The sequence below is a fragment of the Symphalangus syndactylus genome, chromosome 16, assembly GCF_028878055.3.
Source record: "Symphalangus syndactylus isolate Jambi chromosome 16, NHGRI_mSymSyn1-v2.1_pri, whole genome shotgun sequence".
Taxonomy (NCBI): Eukaryota; Metazoa; Chordata; class Mammalia; order Primates; family Hylobatidae; genus Symphalangus; species Symphalangus syndactylus.
Window position 1 is genome coordinate 101,768,446 of NC_072438.2, and position 17,563 is coordinate 101,786,008.

At 57.5% G+C, this 17,563-nt stretch overlaps 1 protein-coding gene across 16 annotated transcripts in view; it reads right to left on the reverse strand.

Annotated features, from left to right (window-relative positions):
* PLEKHG4B (pleckstrin homology and RhoGEF domain containing G4B) overlaps positions 1–17,563 on the reverse strand; it is an 89,202-nt gene that overhangs the window by 7,634 nt on the left and 64,005 nt on the right. For 4 of the 16 annotated variants that reach the window (XM_063619603.1, XM_063619599.1, XM_063619608.1 and 1 more), the window contains exons 11-19: positions 17,293–17,431; positions 16,158–16,322; positions 12,194–12,355; positions 10,678–11,417; positions 7,390–7,642; positions 5,836–5,925; positions 5,524–5,754; positions 3,902–4,072; positions 2,879–2,991 (exon numbers count right to left, since the gene is read on the reverse strand). In XM_063619603.1, the coding sequence (XP_063475673.1) occupies positions 2,879–2,991; positions 3,902–4,072; positions 5,524–5,754; positions 5,836–5,925; positions 7,390–7,642; positions 10,678–11,417; positions 12,194–12,355; positions 16,158–16,322; positions 17,293–17,431 (2,064 nt within the window). The other 12 variants (XM_063619601.1, XM_063619606.1, XM_063619605.1 and 9 more) reach the window with 9 other exon arrangements.

The window sequence follows — 17,563 nt, forward strand, 5'->3', positions numbered from 1 at the left end:
AGAGAGGCCTCAAGTGACCAATGAGGCAATGGGGAGGGGGTGCCAGGTCCTAGACACACCTGAAAAGCATTAGGCTCCACTTTCCAGGTGACCCAGCTGTACCTGCAGAGGTCAGACAGCTCTGTGGCCCACACCCCACACCCCCAGGCCCAGGTGACCCAGCTGTACCCGCAGAGGTCGGACGGCTCTGTGGCCCACACCCCACACCCCCAGGCCCAGGTGACCCAGCTGTACCCGCAGAGGTCGGACAGCTCTGTGGCCCACGCCCCACAGCCCCAGGCCCAGGTGACCCAGCTGTACCCGCAGAGGTCAGACAGCTCTGTGGCCCACACCCCACACCCCCAGGCCCAGGTGACCCAGCTGTACCCGCAGAGGTTGGACAGCTCTGTGGCCCAGGCCCCACAGCCCCAGGCCCAGGCAGAGTCCTGTGTGCGTACCCTGTGCTCAGCTGTCCACCTGGCCCTGTTTGAGGAAGGCTGTGAAACTAAATAATTTGAACTCAATGCTGTGGGAACTGTAAGCTACTCTGAACCCTGAGAGGAACCCAGCAATGCCCTGAGTCGCTGAGCATCAGCTGCAACTTCTGCTTTTTCTGGTAAACGGTCAGGGATGATCGGGAGGCACCAGAGATAAGAATCTCTCAGAACAAGCCTCCTCCTCCTCACAGAACGTTAAAGCAATCTTCTTTGGAATGTAGCAACCTGTACTAATCAAGCTGCTGTCAAGTTGGCTGCAACCGTTTCTGTCTCTGCAAGTGAAGCCTCAGCTTCCCCACTTGGGAGCACGGACCCCATCCCTTTGCAGTCTGCATTCTGGGGTGGCCATTCTCATGCTTTGCGCTTGAATCAACTTAGTTCTGTTTTCTGAATCTGACTATTCAAGGCTGGCAGGGCCTATTTCCTGCAGGCTCCAGGTGCTTGGAACACAGGAGGGGCTGAAATGGGCAGATCGACCCCAGGGAGGCTTCGTGCACTACAGTCAGGCAGACCCCAAACAGGAAGCAGGACCAGTGGGTTGCAAAGGAAGGAAGAAGGCCAGGAAGGCTCTTCAGGATGGTGGCATCTCGGAGGTGAGGCCTCTGGCCAAGTAGCTGCTGTTGGGGGCTGCACAGGGGTGAAGCCCATGGGGCTGTGGTAGCCAGGAGGCTGGGGGCCAGAGGGGGAGCCTGTGGCGATGCCATGGGGCCCCCTGTGCCCGACAGAGCTGGCTCCGGAGTGTTTTGGGGGCCGGTGGGGAGGTGGTGGCTGCACCTGGAGGGGGTCAGGACTCAGGCAGGGTGCGGCCGTGCAGGAGCCCTGGTCGTGTCTGCCTGGAGGGGTCAAGGCTCAGGTGGGGTGCTGCCGTGCAAGAGCCCTGGTCATGTCTGCCTGGAGGGGTCAAGGCTCAGGTGGGTTGCTGCCGTGCAGGAGCCCTGGTCGTGTCTGCCTGGAGGGGTCAAGGCTCAGGTGGGTTGCTGCCGTGCAGGAGCCCTGGTGGTGTCTGCCTGGAGGGGTCAAGGCTCAGGTGGGTTGTGGCCGTGCAGGAGCCCTGGTCGTGTCTGTAGCTTGGGTGCCCGGGTTTTAGGTCTGAGAGGCCAGAGCTGCCGGGGTGGGCTTGTAGGGTAGAGAGGGACAGCTGGGTTTACAGTGGCTTTGACTATCAGTGAGGCACTGGGGCAGGCCCTGGAGTTGGAGCTCAGTGTGGGAGAAGGTCTGGGGTGGGGGGCAGTTGCTGTGAAGGTGGTGTTTGCAGCTGCCAGGCTGGAGGAATGAGCACAGAGAGGCACCCTCAGTGAAGAAGTCGGTGGGGGAGCAAATGAGGGTGGACATTGAGGGAGGAGGCCTGGGGGCAGGATCCTAGGGTGGGGCATGAGTGCTCTGGGGAGGGCCCTCTCACCTGCAGGAAGACTGAGGGCTGACCATGAGCTCAGCCTCCCAGGGCCACGGGGGCCAGATCAGCCGGGCAGGGGCAGGAAGTCAACCAGAGGGTTAAATCTGGAGCCAGAGCTGTGGGGGACTCTCTCTGGGATTGCCACAGTGCCTTATGTTTGCTTGTGGACATGAGAGACACGTGTGTGAGTGCTGTCGGGTCCAATCCAAGAACTTTCTCGTCAAGTGCTGACCAAAGGCCCCCAGGTGCCCCAGACAGGGTGGGCCTCTTGGGTGCCCATGAGGAAGAAAATGGACAGTCCGGCTACTGCAGGCTCCTCAGAGTGATTAGGCTCTTAGAGAGGCTGACTTTGGAGATTGAGTCATGGCGCTCAGCCCCTTCATTTCTGATCTTTTGTTAGAGATGTCCTTGCCTCCTTGCCTCCCTGTTCCTGGCTCAGACCAGAGAGCCGTGAGACAGAAGACCCTTGGCTATTCTGTCCCTAATGTGGAATGCAAAATATACCCCTCACCCTTACCAAAAAAGAAAGGCTGACTGTAGCCAACCAAACTGCTGTAACTGTGCACCAACCCTGTATAAAAAATGATGTGATCCTGTTAAGTTTCCCCAGACCATGCATATACAAATGGCCCTTAAACCTCCCCACTTCGGGGCAATGACCTCATCCCTTCGAAGTCTGTGTCCTCCCAGGTGGCATCCTCAGACTTTGTGCTCAAGTGAACTCAGTATTTAATCATACCGCCTGAATCTCAGCATTAAGGTTGATAGCCCAGCTCCCAACTCACGCCTCCACCCCAGCCGCACTCCTCGCCTTGGCCCCCGGCCCCTGGACTCAGTCTCTAGCCCCCACCCCAGCCCCACTGGCCCCCCGGCCCCTGGATTCAGTCTCCAGCCCCCAGCCCTAGCCTTGGCCCCCGGCCCCCTGGCCCCTGGACTCAGCCCCAGCCCTGACCCCCGCCCCTAGCTGTGCCCCTGAGCCTGGCAGGCCCTGCGGCCCCCATCTTCCCACCTCTGCTCTTTAGCGCCTGCTGCCACAGGATCCTCCCTATGACATCGGTCCACGCGCTCTTGACCTCTGCTGAGCTTGCTTGGAGAATGTAGGTGTCCTGAGATTTCCGCCGCCTGCGAAACCAAATCTCAAACCTCAAGCCACTGTCCCCGACGTTCTCTGTCATCCCGATCTCGGCCGTCTGCAGTCAGCAAACACCCGTGGCAGCACCATCAGGAACACAGATCTCTGAACGACTGGCTACCCAAATTCCTCAGTGCTGGAGGTCACTTCACCCAGACACCAAATGACAAATGTGTGGGATGGGTCAGGGTGGGCGAGACCACACTGCTCACAAGTGTGTGAGGCTGCTTGTGACCGTGCCAGGGAGAGTGCTTGTGTGCAGGACAGCTGTCCGTGTGTGCGAGGCTGCTCGTGACTGTGAGCGTGCAAGGGAGAGTGTACAGGACTGTCCCTGTGTGCAAGGCTGCTCATGGGTATGTGACGCTGCTTATGTGTGCAAAGGAGAGTGCTTGAATGTGCAGGACAGCTGTCCCTGAGTGTGCAAGGCTATGCACGAGTCTGTGAGGCTGCTTGTGTGTGAGCCCATGCACCCTCATGGCCTCTGTCAAGAAGGGAGGGACCTCCCCTCCCTCAGCACAGCCGAGTCACAAGTGGGAACCTGCTCACCGTGGCGCGTCAGCAAAGCCCTCCCTGTGCACCTCCGAGAGCCAGGGGAAGGCCTGTCCCTGTGTTCACCTCTGTACAGGATCCACAGTGCAGTTACTGACTGAGTAGGTGCTTGTTTCTCAGCCCCTGGACTGGACATGGGACTGGAGAAGACAAACTTCTCCTTGCAGCTTTTGGAGGGCTAATGTTTTCAAGAATTTACCCAAGAACCACAGAAAACAAAACATCGCGGTGCGGCTCCTCCCAGCTTCACTCCCTCCCAGTTCCTCTGCTCGCCTCAGGTGAGACAAGGGTCCGAGACCCCCTTGGAGGGCCTGGCTCGGCCTGCACCCGATTGGACCGGGCGGGTGCTACCTTGAAAGACTGCTTGTACAGGTAGATGTCGTGGCCGCCCTCCACCTTCTGGGTCTTGCTAAACAGGATGAGGTCTTCAAAGAGGAACACATGCCTCAGATACTTCTTCCTCCCGCAGCAAACGATAAACTCATCCCGGCATCTCAGCTGCCCCTGTTCCTTCAAATTCACCTGCAGAGGAACACACAGGTGGATTTCATCCAAGAAAATCCGGCGTCTGTGGTGGCACAAGTCACTGTCCCTGTCTAAATGTGTTAGCTTCATGACAAGATGGAACAGCAGCCAAACTGCCATAAAATCTGGCAAATCCGCCTTAATGTTAGCTGTTAAAGGTTTTAAAGAGCATCAGGATAGAAACTGCAGCATCACATCTAAAAGCTCAGGAACTCACCCAGTTCCCCCCAACCCTCCTGTTTGACCCTCTGGGCCCACACACAGGGGAGGGGCCCTGCTCAGGGGGTGAGGGTCCCACACCCCCACCCCAGCCCCCGTTCCCGGGTCATACGTGCAGAGATCACAGGGAAAACCTTGCTGCGATTTACAGAACTTTCAACTTCAAAGCCCTTGCGTCCATTTTGATGGAACCCCCTGCTGAGGCGGTGCTAGAGTCCCCCTCACTAAACAGCCCCTGGGAATACGAGGGCTCCTCCTTTGTCCTCACAAAAATCCCTTCAAGCTGGGTCAGGGGAGACAGCAGCCCCCAGAGATGGAGCCGCCGTGCCCGCCAGGCTGTCCCTCCCCTGGTGGAATTTACCCGCATGATGGGCGCAGTTGGCAGAGCCTCTCCCATGACCTCCATCCCACGGACGCCCCTGGGGCTTCTCAGCTGAGGATGCTGGGACAGCCTGAGGCGCCTCCGCACAAGTGACCAGGAAGACTGACTGTACCACTTCCTAGAAGCAGCCCCGATTCCATCGGTATTGGGGGCCCTAGATGGGCCTGCCTTCTCCAGCTCATGTGGGGCCCCACCCTCCACAGCCCTGCTCTGCCATTGGGGTGTCGCCCATCCCAGGCCAGAGTGGAGTCGGCGCCCCCACGCACTGGCCATTTCTCAGCTCACCCGTGGCCTTTTGGGTGTCTGGGGTTTGGGGCAGCCAGGAGAGCCTTCACTATACTGAGCTGCACAACCCTCGCGGAGGGGCCTGGTGAGACCCACGCGGCCGGTCGAGGGCAGCAGCATATGGGTGAGCCGCTGTGGGCCCGTATGAATGAGCCAAGGCCAGCCCCACGCCTTCGCCCTAGTGCCTTCTCACAGAGGGCTGGGGTGCAGCGCGCACGTCCACCTGTTTTAAATACAGCCCAGGTAAGCAGACTTCCAGTCATTCACAGCCAGCCTGCTTCGCACGTCCTGTGGAACTGCAGCCAACATCTGCCAGCCATTGTCAAACCCTGGGGCTCCAGGGGCCTTGAGCCTGGCTGCTCCCTGACATTGCCCAGACAAGTAAGACCCTCCTCCCGGTGGCCCCCGCTGCGGCCTTCAGAAGGCTGTGCTTTGAGGGACTTTTCCGGGGCAAATCTGCCAGCACATCACCAAGAAAACTGTGCTGCTGGGCCAAGACTTTCTCACCAGCAGCCTCAGATTCCCCCAGCTTGCCTGAGCTGCCAGCGCCTGGGGCACTTACGTCGCAGCCGCGGATGGCGTCCATGGCCAGCAGGTCATTGCCGTGACGCAGCTGGAAGCAGACTACGACCTCGGCGGCTCGGAGCTCGCCCAGCTCCTGCCCCTGGGCCAGGCCACGGCTGGCCTCCTCGAGCAGGTCCCGGAGCAGCAGCGCGTACTTGGCCACACGCTGCACGGGCCGCAGCAGGTAGGAGGCCAGGTCCATCTTGTCACCCAGCTCCTGCTGCTTGTCCTGCAAAGGCCGGGTGAGAGGGTCAGCTCTGGCCTGGCTGAGGGCCGGGCAGGCTGTGGGGGGCGGGCTGAGGGGGATGACCTTGAAGAAGGCGTTGCCGTGGCTGCTGAGCAGGGCATCCGACTGTGGCTTGTTTTTGCTGTAGATCACGTACATCCCAAACTGCTCTTCCTGGAAAAGCAGAGGCGACTGCTTGGCTGTGGGAGTGACAGGCCCAGAAACAGCAGGCTCCTGCAGCCCGGGTCGGACTTGGAACTGCTCCCGTCCCAAGACCCTCCAGGTGCAGTTCGTACCATGATCAGGTGAAAGGGAGACTCGGTCCTTCATTAAAGACTATTGGAGTATCCCCAACACGGGGGCTCCAGGGGTGACCAGTTTACCAGCTACAGCCTCAATGCTGAGAATTCTGTAATTTGTCTTTAAAACACAGGCTCCAGGGGGTTGAAGGGGGAAGAGGATGCAGCTGGCAGTGGGCCTGGGAGGGCGTGGGGGGCACTGGAACGATTTGTTTAATGGCCAAGAGCTCAAGCTGTCAAAACATTTAAAATTGCCAAAATTACGGTCAATATGAATCTGCACTTTATGTCTAAAAGCACCTTTTAAGAAAATGCTGAGGCCAGGCACGGTGGCTCATGCCTGTAATCCCAGCACTTTGGGAGGCCGAGACGGGCGGATCAGGAGGTTGGGAGTTCGAGACCAGCCTGGCCAGCATGGTGAAACCCAGCCTCTACTAAAAATACAAAAATTAGCCGGGCGTGGTGGCATGCACCTGTAGTCCCAGCTACTCAAGAGGCTGAGGCAGGAGAACGGTGCGAACTCGGGAGGCAGAGGTTGCCGTGAGCTGTGATTGTGCCACTGCGCTCCAGCCTGGGCAACAGAGCAAGACTTTGTTTCAAAGAAAAAAAAAAAAAAAAAAAGGAAAGAAAACACTGAAAAGATGTAACATGCGCTCCTTTTGTCCATGGCTGTTTTCGTTGTGATAATTTGTGCTCAGTGGTCTGGGACACACGTCCCATCTGCCCACAGCACTCAGTGAACGCCTGTTGAAAGCCTGTCAGTTTCTTTCCAGAGTAAATTAAAAACTTTATTAAAGACTCTCATACAGAGAGATTCCACGTTCATCACTGAGAAGCAACTTACGAGGAGAGACCACTGAGTCTGTACACTCAACGTGCTTCCAGTTGAAAGCCTCACAGGGAATTCTCAGAATGGGACAGGCTGGTCCCTCTGGCAGGTAATGGGGCACCCAGGGGCAGGGGGCGTGCGAAGAGGTGAGGCCTGGCCCCTCCCCGGAAGGTGATTCTGGGAACCGCTTCTGGCCTATCAGCCAGAAGTGGTAAAGGAGTAGGGCTGCTGGCAGAATGGGTGTGATGGTGTCCGTGAGCCTCCGTCTCCGGGGGCAGCAGGGACGCAGTCGGTCACACCACGCACAAAGCACCGGGCACTGGAGACCCACAGGTTATCTGTGTGGGGCGTCTGTTTTTCGGCTGGTCTTAACATTCTGTCAGGACCAGCTCCTAGACCTGGACTGAAGCTATTCCAACCGCCTGACATGTGTGCCCTGTAGGCCCCGCCTCTCTGACACCGGCTTCACCCACACCATCGCCCGGCGCCCACGCCGTGGCCTGCACTTACGTGTCTCAGGAAACTGCGGCCCACGGCCAAGGGGCAGTGCCGGCAGCGCTCCAGCTCCCGGAGGAAGTGCTGCTGGTGGAAGTCGTGGAGCTTCTGCAAGTTGCCGAAAATAATGTGGTGCTTCCCTCGAAGGCCCTGGGGCAGGTCCATTCTTTCCATTTCTGGAAAATAGTTGTCGATGACATATCCTAAGCACCGAACGTACTCCCTCTCTGTGGCGATCATCTCGGCCATGATGTGCCTCAGTCGGCTGCTGGAAGACACAGAGATCCCGGGGGCACGCGGCCCCCCACGGACACGTTATTAAAAGCAATTCATGCCTGAGACAGAAACACATGAAAACCCGGAGGGATGATCAGGGTCACACGTGGACTGGAGGCACATGGGCACATGTGGGATGCACGAAAAAAAAGCTTCTGGCCGGGTGTGGGGGATCACGCCTGTAATCCCAGCACTTTGGGAGGCTGAGGTGGGTAGATCACAAGGTCAAGAGATTGAGACCAGCCTGGCCAACATGGTGAAACCTCGTCTCTACTCAAAATACAAAAATTAGCTGGGGGTGGTGGCAGGCACCTATAGTCCTAGCTACTTGGGAAGCTGAGGCAGGAGAATCACTTGAACCCAGGAGGCGGATGCTGCAGTGAGGCGAGATCGCGCCACTGCACTCCAGCCTGGTGACAGAGTGAGACTCCGTCTCAAAAAAAAAAAAAAAAGAATCTCCCAGTCGACTGCACGTCCTCAGCAGAGAGCGACTCACCTGCACCTCCGCTCATTCTCTCCCTGTTACCTGGAGCTGCTGTCTTGATACACAGTAACTTGAAAAGGACTATATTTCAAAAAGAAACTTGTCATGTGAAACATTTCCATATTATTGATCATGGCCTTTTCAGAGGAAGGATCCCTTTGGAAACCAAGACAGACAGATTCCCAGGCTTCCTAACTGAAACTCTGAACATAAGATTTCTCGTTCCCAGCTGGTTTCACTCTAGCGGTAAGATGACTCAAACACTTCCAGCAGCGACGCTTCTGCAAGGAAGGCTGTGGTGGAAATTTCGCGAGAAAACAGCTTTCGGGGCCGGGCGCGGTGGCTCACGCTTGTAATCCCAGCACTTTGGGAGGCCGAGGCGGGCGGATCACGAGGTCAGGAGATCGAGACCACGGTGAAATCCCATCTCTACTAAAAATACAAAAAAATTAGCCAGACGGGGTGGCGGGCACCTGTAGTCCCAGCTACTCGGAGAGGCTGAGGCAGGAGAATGGCGTGAACCCGGGAGGCGGAGCTTGCAGTGAGCGGAGATTGCGCCACTGCACTCCAGCCTGGGTGACAGAGCGAGATTCCGTCTCAAAAAAAAAAAAAAAAAAATAGCTTTCGGATCCATGCCTACTGCTGACCGACCAGGAGGTTTTCTCGAGAGTCAGCTTCCATGGTGGTCACTCCTGACCCAAGGGGTTCAGCACCTTAAGCAGCAGCTTCAGGGGGACTCGGGGGCTGCAGTGGCTGGAGAGCAAGTCCTGGGGCGCAGGACAGCCCAGAGGTGGACAACAGCAGGCTAGGCCCCAGGGATGGCCGTCCATGGAACCCTCTGCCCCACCCTCGGCTGGGGTCTCCCTGTCTTGAACGAGGGTCCTGAGGAGGGGCTGCCGAGCAGGCTTTGTAGGAGCACTGTTCCCATGAGGGGTTGCCCAACCCCCGGGGCCACCGACTGGTACCCACCTGTGGCCTATTAGGAACCAGGCCGCCCAGCAGGAGGTGAGCGGCAGGCGAGGGAGCCTTACCACCTGAGCTCCGGCCCCTGCCACAGCGTTACTGTGTGAGCTCCGCCCCCTGTCAGCGTTACTGTGTGAGCTCCGCCCCGTCAGCGTTACTGTGTGAGCTCCGCCCGCTGTCGGGGCATTAGTGTGAGCTCCGCCCCCTATCAGAGCATTACTGTGTGAGCTCCGCCCCCGTCAGAGCATTACTGTGAGCTCCGCCCCATCACAGCGTTACTGTGAGCTCCGCCCCGTCAGAGCATTACTGTGTGAGCTCCACCCCGTCAGAGCATTACTGTGAGCTCCGCCCCTGTCAGAGCATTACCGTGTGAGCTCCGCCCCGTCAGAGCATTACTGTGAGCTCCGCCCCGTCAGAGCATTACTGTGTGAGCTCCGCCCCCGTCAGAGCATTACTGTGTGAGCTCCGCCCCCGTCAGAGCATTACTGTGTGAGCTCCGCCCCCGTCAGAGCATTACTGTGTGAGCTCCGCCCCCGTCAGAGCATTACTGTGTGAGCTCCGCCCCGTCAGAGCATTACTGTGTGAGCTCCGCCCCCGTCAGAGCATTACTGTGAGCTCCGCCCCGTCAGAGCATTACTGTGTGAGCTCCGCCCCGTCAGAGCATTACCGTGTGAGCTCCGCCCCGTCAGAGCATTACTGTGTGAGCTCCGCCCCCTGTCAGAGTATTACCGTGTGAGCTCCACCCCCTGTCAGAGCATTACCGTGTGAGCTCTGCCTCCTGTCAAATCAGTGGCAGCATTAGAGTCTGGGAGGAGCGCGAACGCTACTGCACACGCGAGGGATCTAGGTTTCGTGCACCTTATGAGAATCTAACTAATGCCTGGTGAGCTGAAGTGGAGCAGTTTCATCCCAAAACCATCCCCCCAACCCCTGCGGTCTGTGGAAAAATTGTCTTCCACGAATCCTGTCCCTGGTGGCAAAAAGGTTGGAGATTGCTGGCCCAAGACACAAAAGCCAACCAAATGAGCAAAGCATCTCACGAAATTCTCCACCTCGGGGAAGACGGAGGTTCAGACGGCATCTGGCCTAGGCAGGAGCTGAGCGCGCCCACCCTTACCAATGAGTGGACGCGTCCTTTGCAGGCTCGACAAGCGAGAAGGGGCCTCTTCAGGGGGGCAATGGATGCATGGGTGCGCCTTCTTACCCCTAACACTTAGAGACTTTAAGTTATTTTTAAGGTAACTCTTCTTGGTATAGGGGGTTGATTTGTTGCTTGTAATTTTCTGTAAGTGGGCTGAAAATAACTAGAGTTGGTTGCACAGTTACTTAACCATCAGAGTGAGTGTGTGCAGGTTACCGCACACCATCCAGGCAGTTTTCAGTGGTCCCTTCCGAACATGGGGGCAGGTAACTCATATCTAGTTTAAAATTGTGTTTCTTCTTGGACCGGGCAGGTGGACCCAGAGGGATGTCTGTGGATTTACTTTCTACTTTGCAGAAGAGAGTTTAATGCTGAATGGCTTTGGGTTTCTAGATCCCCAAGGACTGCTAGGATTAGAGGAGGGGGGCGTCCACCTCACCTGCCCACCTGCTGCCTCCCGTCCTCCTCAGCAGGGTGGAGCCCCGAGGGGGAGGACAGACTCTGGCTCCGAGTGACTGGGGGGCTCCTGGCACGCGGCTGCAGCGGGAGCTTCTTCTCCGTGGCTACAGTGCTGGTTACCTCCAGGCCCTTGCTGAAGACACCAGTATGGCTTGGCTGGCAGGAGTCCCTGGGGCCACTGTCGGGCTGAGGTATCTCAAAACTTTGCGTTTTCTTTATCATTTTCTTCTGGGGATGTTTCCTGGGGCGGCTGGCCAGGGCCTGGGTGGGCTCACAGGAGCAGGCAGAGCTGTCCTCCAGGTGGGCCGTGGTGGCCCCTGCCCCTGGAAGGCCCCCGAGGGGGGATAGTGGGTCCCATGGAGCACACAGCCCTGGGCCCAGGGGCTCCCCATCCTGTCCACACAGAAGCGCTCGTCCAGGGAGGCCGGACAGTGGTCGGGTGGGTTCCCAGGCACCACCCTCAGTGTCCGTGCTGGGGCCTGGGGCGGCCTCAGAAAGGGCCTCTTCCAGATGGAGCCGGGTCTGGGGGCACTGCAGCCACAGGTCTTGCTGTGATGCCCACGGTCTCCCCAGGGCATGAGGCTTCAGCACTGCCACACCTGCCCCGGGGAAGGCCTCTGCAGCCACTGAGGTAGCCTCCTGGTGACAGCTCCTCAAACACTCAGCCACAGGTGAGGAGGGATAAGCCTCCGGGTCCAGGGGCCCCATCCAGCTGCTCACCTGTGGGACAAGGAGGGCTCTACTCAGTGCAGTAGAGGAGGGGCTGCCCTGGAGCCAGCTCAGGCCCTGCTGTTCCCCAGGCCAGCCTAGTCAGGGACCAGGGGACCAGAGAGCAGAGTGAGAGGCAGCCCCGCCACCCAATGGGGGCTGTGGCCGGGTTCAACCGAAGGGCAGGTGGGCTGTGTCTGACCCCACGGGGTCTGTTCGCCACGCCAGAGGGCACCATGGGGGATGTTCTAGAACCACGTGAAGACATTGTGTAGATCAGTTATGCCACATCCTGTGAGCTGAGAGAGGCGTGATGGGGCACACGGCTCCACCCTGCTCTGGCCACCCCATGACCCCTCAAATACTGTCCTGACAGGTGAGCTCCAAGGCCTCTGGCCTGGGCTCCTAATGGCAGGCAGTCCCAGGCGCGGGAGAGCTCGCAGGCGTGCGGTCCCGGGTGTGGGGGAGCTCGCAGGCGTGCAGTCTGCTGCAGCACTTGTTTGGGGTTTTGGGCAATCAGTGGAATTTTGTAACTGAGCCAGTAGACACACAGAGAAATGTGTGTGTTCGTGTGGCTGGTCTGTTTGGTACAGTATCGAATGCTTCACAGGTCGGCTCAGAGCCTTCTCCAGAGAGCCGTGGGCGCAGTGGCCAGGGGGTTCCATCGCAGGTGCCCGGCCTCTGTCCCACAGCCTGGCCCACTCCAGCTTGTGTGGGGAGGCACTTGCTAAATGTCCACAGCCTAAGGAGCCGGGATCCCCGGGATGCACACCCACTGGGTCTCTTACCGTCTTGCACAACTCGGACGGGCGGGTCCACCTGGCCAGCTCTCCCTCCCTGCACTCAGCCTGGCTGACCACGGCGCTCAGGCCCCTTCTGAAATCCTGGACCATTTCCTCTGTATGTTGCGGGTTCTCCTTCGCCAGCTGTAGTCCTTTCTGGCAGGATTGCTGTACCCAAGGAACAAAGCATCAGTACAAGCCTGGTGCTTCCACGTTCGTGTCTCCAGGTGTGGGCTGGGTCTTCGTGTAGCCACTGACACCAAGGCTCGGACGGCCCAAAGTGCTGCCTGCCACTACCTCTCGCTCTCGAGGGCGGGCACCAAAGGACCGAGGAATTTCTCTAGATCTTTTCCAAACTATGATTTGATCTACACAGGGGAAAAACATTTTATATTTAAACATGTGAAGGAGTCACACTCTAGGATTTTGCAGGACCGAGGGAGAGATGCGTCTTGGTCATGTCCTGAGTACATGCTGCACAGGGCTGATGGCCTGGCTGCGTAACCACCCGTGAATGAACACGACTGATGAGAGGTGGTCACAGGCCTCTGAGGCTCAAGCTCCAAACTATTTTCATTGTTTGGAAATGGACATTAAAATCATTAAACAACAGATCCAGGACTTTCCATTTTGAAACTGGTTAACATGGTGAGCATATTCCAGAAATATTCTTCAGGCAAGTGGCTGCTTGGCCCCTTGAGGCTGCCTGGGAAAGGTGGGGGAGCCCCTGGCTGAGCCCTGCTGGACAGAGTGCCTGTGGCTATGCGCCCTGGTGACAAGACCAAGGTTCTTATTTTGGAGGCATTTACTGCTGGATTCAGTAGAAATGTCAGAGGTAAGCCCTTCATGTTGTCATTAAACAACAACCCCAGGGGCGACTAGGGGTCAGATACCCAGAGACGAGAGGCCTGTTGTGAAGAAGGGAACAGCTGGCTGGATCCATGACCATCAGAAGGTACCGAATGACCCCAGACATGCAGCAGAGGAGAGACAGACCAGCACATAACGCTGTCTGTAAACAGAGCCAGAGACAAGAAGAATATCACAGCATCTTGATTCTTAGGAGCATGGGCGGAGCCTTGCAGCTGCCAGGCAAGGGGCAGGTGCAGCTTCGGCAGAGCCGAGTGGGGGTGGCGTGGAGCCAGAGCCTGGCCTCCAACTTTGCGGAAAAATCGGCTGTCATTGGTTTCAAGATTTAAATACAAAAATTCAAGTCGTACAGGTTCTATGATAAAATACACTAATAATTCTATAACCTTCAGGTAGACAGGGCTGTTTAAAAGATAAGCAAAGCTAGAGGACAAATGACAAACTGGGAGAACAAGTGGAACATGAAGGATCCATATAACATAGACAGAAGTGATGATCAACCCTAGAAAAACTGTCTAAAGCATGAACAAGTAATTCACTACAGAAATAAAAATAATAATAAATGTGTGAAGAGAATGTCCAGCTGTTGCATAGAAAATCTGAGGGCACACTGTTGAGGGGCTCCATTTCCCCATGGGGTGGCCAGTGGGAGGTAGGCGCGGCAGGAGTGCCACGGCCCATGCGTGGAAACCTCCAAAAGTGAATGGCCTGACCCCAGCCATCCGAGCCTAGGAATGTATCCAGAGTCAACACCCACAGGCAGTGACGGAAGCAGAGACACAGAGATGTTCAACATGGGGAGTTTCTAACAGCAGAGGGGAAGAGCCCAGGGCCATCAGTGTGGGAGCCGTGTGAACGTGGCTCGGGGACCGAGCTTGCAGCGCACACCCACACACAGGGTGCCGAGGCCGCCACACACAGCATCATCCCGTGTGTAAAAATCTATGTTTCTAATTTTCCCACAGTGTGCACGCACTTCTTAAGTTAAATATATAGAGACAGACGTGCACCTATACATAGCATGATTGCCTGTCCAGTCACAATGTGTAGAGTTTCTGGGTGAAGACTGCAGAGTGAGACATGTGTCCTCTTGAGACACCACTAAAGCCCTGCAAGCATCTTCCAAGGCATAACCCTCAGCATGGTGGGCAGAGAGCAGCCAGGGCACAAACCTGGAGGCCGGGAAGAGGCGGGAGTGGCAGGGCCTGAGGAGAGCAGAGGCCAAGTCCCGAGACTCCACAGGACAGGGTGAGGGAGTGTGGGAGGGAAGGAGCCGGGCACCCTGCTCCTCAGCACCTGGGGTCTGTTCCCTGGTAGGGGTGATCCAGGCAGTGTGGCAGGTGAACACTGAGGGCGGCCAGGCCCTCCCTTCAGGCTGGGATTAGAGGAAAAGAATTGGACTGCCAGGGGGAAAACGCTAAAGATGTGTGGGCCACAGGCTTCCTAACCAGGGGTCGCCAGGAGAGCCTCTGGCACCAGAACAAACCCGCAGAAGCCACAGGCTGTGCAGACTCATCATGATTAGTACGGAGAGGGGACCATTCAGAAAACAAGTCCATGGAGTTAAAAACCAAGAGCAGAAACAAAAAACTCAATAATAGAGTTAGAGGGTAAAGCTGAGAAAGTCTACCTTACAAAGACAGCACACAGCCAGCAGTGGGGAAAATCGAGGCAACAGGACAGAAAACTCCAGAACCAGATGGAAGTGTGGAGCTGTGGGAAATGCGAGCGCCACGAAGGACATGTCACAGAATTCCCAGAATAGAGGGGCGCAGTGCAGACACAAAGAGCGTACCTGCCCTCAGCGCACCTGGGCGACCCTCAGGCACACACCTGCCCTCAGCGCACCTGGGCGACCCTCAGGCACACACCTGCCCTCAGCGCACCTGGGCGACCCTCAGGCACACACCTGCCCTCAGCGCACCTGGGCGACCCTCAGGCACACACCTGCCCTCAGCGCACCTGGGCGACCCTCAGGCACACACCTGCCCTCAGCGCACCTGGGCGACCCTCAGGCACACACCTGCCCTCAGCGCACCTGGGCGACCCTCAGGCACACACCTGCCCTCAGCGCACCTGGGCGACCCTCAGGCACAACTGCCCTAAGCACACCTGGGCGACCCTCAGGTACACACCTGCCCTCAACACACCTGGGTGACCCTCAGGCACACCTGCCCTCAGTGCACCTGGGCAACCCTCAGATTCCAGAGCCCCGAGGAAGACAGGAAAGTCTGTGGCTTCCAGCGAGAAGCAGGGCACAGGCGGAAGGCCGGGAATGGGATGGAAGCTAAGCACAGGTGCAGAGCCTTCCAGCTGGCGAAGGGAAGCTAAAGTGACTGCTGGCCATGAAGGTGGAGTAGAGATGCTTTTAGATACCGCGGCCTCAAAAATGCTCATCCCAAGATTCCTTTCTCTGGGAAGTCCTGGAAGTTACTCTGCATAAAACGCCAAAGTAAATGAAAAAGGAGGAAGACTTGGGTACAGGAAATAGGAGACCCCACAGGATGGGGCAGAGTGGGGAGGGAGAGGGAGGAGACCCCAGGAAGAGCAGAGGGAGGAGGGGAGATGGGGGAGACCCCCCAGGAAGGAGTAGAACGAGGAGGGGAAGATGGAGACCCCCCAGGATGGAGTGGAACGAGGAGGAGAAGATGAAGGAGACACCCCAGGACAGGCAGAGGGAGGAGGGGAGATGGGGGAGATCCCCAGGATGGGCAGAGAGAGGGTGGAGAGATGGGGGAGACCCCCCCAGGATGGGCAGAGAGAGGAGGGGAAGATGGAGGAGACCCCCAGGATGGGCAGAGAGAGGAGGGGAGATGGAGGAGACCCCCAGGATGGGCAGAGAGAGGGAGGAGAGATGGGAGAGACCCCCAGGATGGGCAGAGGGAGGAGGGGAAGATGGGGGAGACCCTCAGGATGGGCAGAGGGAGGAGAGATAGGGGAGACCCCCAGGATGGGCAGAGAGAGGAGGGGAAGATGGGGGAGACCCCCAGGATGGGCAGAGGGAGGAGGGGAGATGGAGGAGACCCCCCAGGACAGAGGGCACAGACTGGAGACGGCCCGGACTGGCTGGTGGCTGCAGCTCTGTCTGGACTCCACTTGCCTGGTGTGGGGTTCCTGCTCCTGCCCCAGGGATTGGACCAGCTGGGCCCCTGGCCAACGTCTGGGAGCTGGGGTCAGTCGTGGGGAGGCCGGGAGCGTGCACACTGCCTCGCGCCCCTGCTGCATGTCTTTGTCTGGAGGCCCTCATGAGGGCAAGCGCATGGACCTGAAGGCCAGGGGAGCTTTGTCAGCAGACGGGAGGGCTGGGGATGCCTCCACCCCGCTGCTGCCTCTCCCTGCTGCTGGTTCTTTCACCTGCACATTCATCGCAGCAATAGTTGTTGATAAAATAATAAAGATTTATATAAAAACGTGCAAGTTTTGAAGAGCTTATATGTGAGAAAAGAAACTTTTTATCTGAGTGTGCACCCCTTAAACTGTCAGGCCCAGAGGGGCGTCAAAGTGGGCAGCAGCGTCATCTGCGCCCCTGAGCTAAGCAATCATTTCGTTGGCGCCCCCCGAGCTAAGCAATCGTTTCAGAGCCGCTGCTATATGGACCCCAGATTCTGCAGTGTCCACCAAGGGCCATCAATAACCCCAGCCACGCCACACACTGGACACAACTCACACCCTGTAGTCCAGCAGCGCATGGCCAACCCCTACCAATACCATTTCCATGACCCAGAGAATTCGTGAAAAGCCACTTTTGTCATCACCCCCTCCCGATTCGTCCTCTTTTCTTTAAAGCCTCTAGCCTCTCCCTGGCCTCCAGAACCACTTCTTGAGGTCACCTGGAGGTGTTTCCCAGGCTGCCATCCTCAGCCTTGGCCCAGACTCTCTCTACCTGTGTCGGTTTCACCTCAGCTTCTCGGTCGCGTGTGCACACGCACATGGAGAAAGCGTCCGGAAGATACACCCAGTAGCATCAGAAGGCACAGTGTGAAATTATTTTTCTCCCTGACCTCCTCTGGATTAAACACATTTTTTTTCTCCACTGATCGAGTGTCTCTCATGCAAAAAATAAAATTTATTTCTTTTTACACAAGCAGCAAGGCATGCCCTATCCTGACACACTTTCATTCCAAATGGAAATCAGGTCCAGGCCCTAAAGACACAGTGTGAAGGGGAGAGGTCTCCTTGGCCAGCCTGGCCTGGAGGGGATGCCGAACGGGCCGCCTTCCTCCTGCAGCTCTGACCTGGTCATTCCCTTCCAGGAGTGACGCCAGCTCCTGGAGGCGCTCCAGCTGCTGGAGGCGATTGTTTGAGGCGAGGACCAGCCTGTGCACCTCCTCGTCCACTCGGTCGTACAGGCTTGTGGCGGCCTCCAGGGTGTCCCTGAGGAAGAGAAGGCAGTCCTCAGGCTTCCAGGCAGCCCCTTGAGGAATCTGCCCTTGGTGACAACCCCATATAAAAACCCTGCTTTTTCCATTCCCTCATGCCACAAGGCAACGGGAGCCCCAGGAGGAG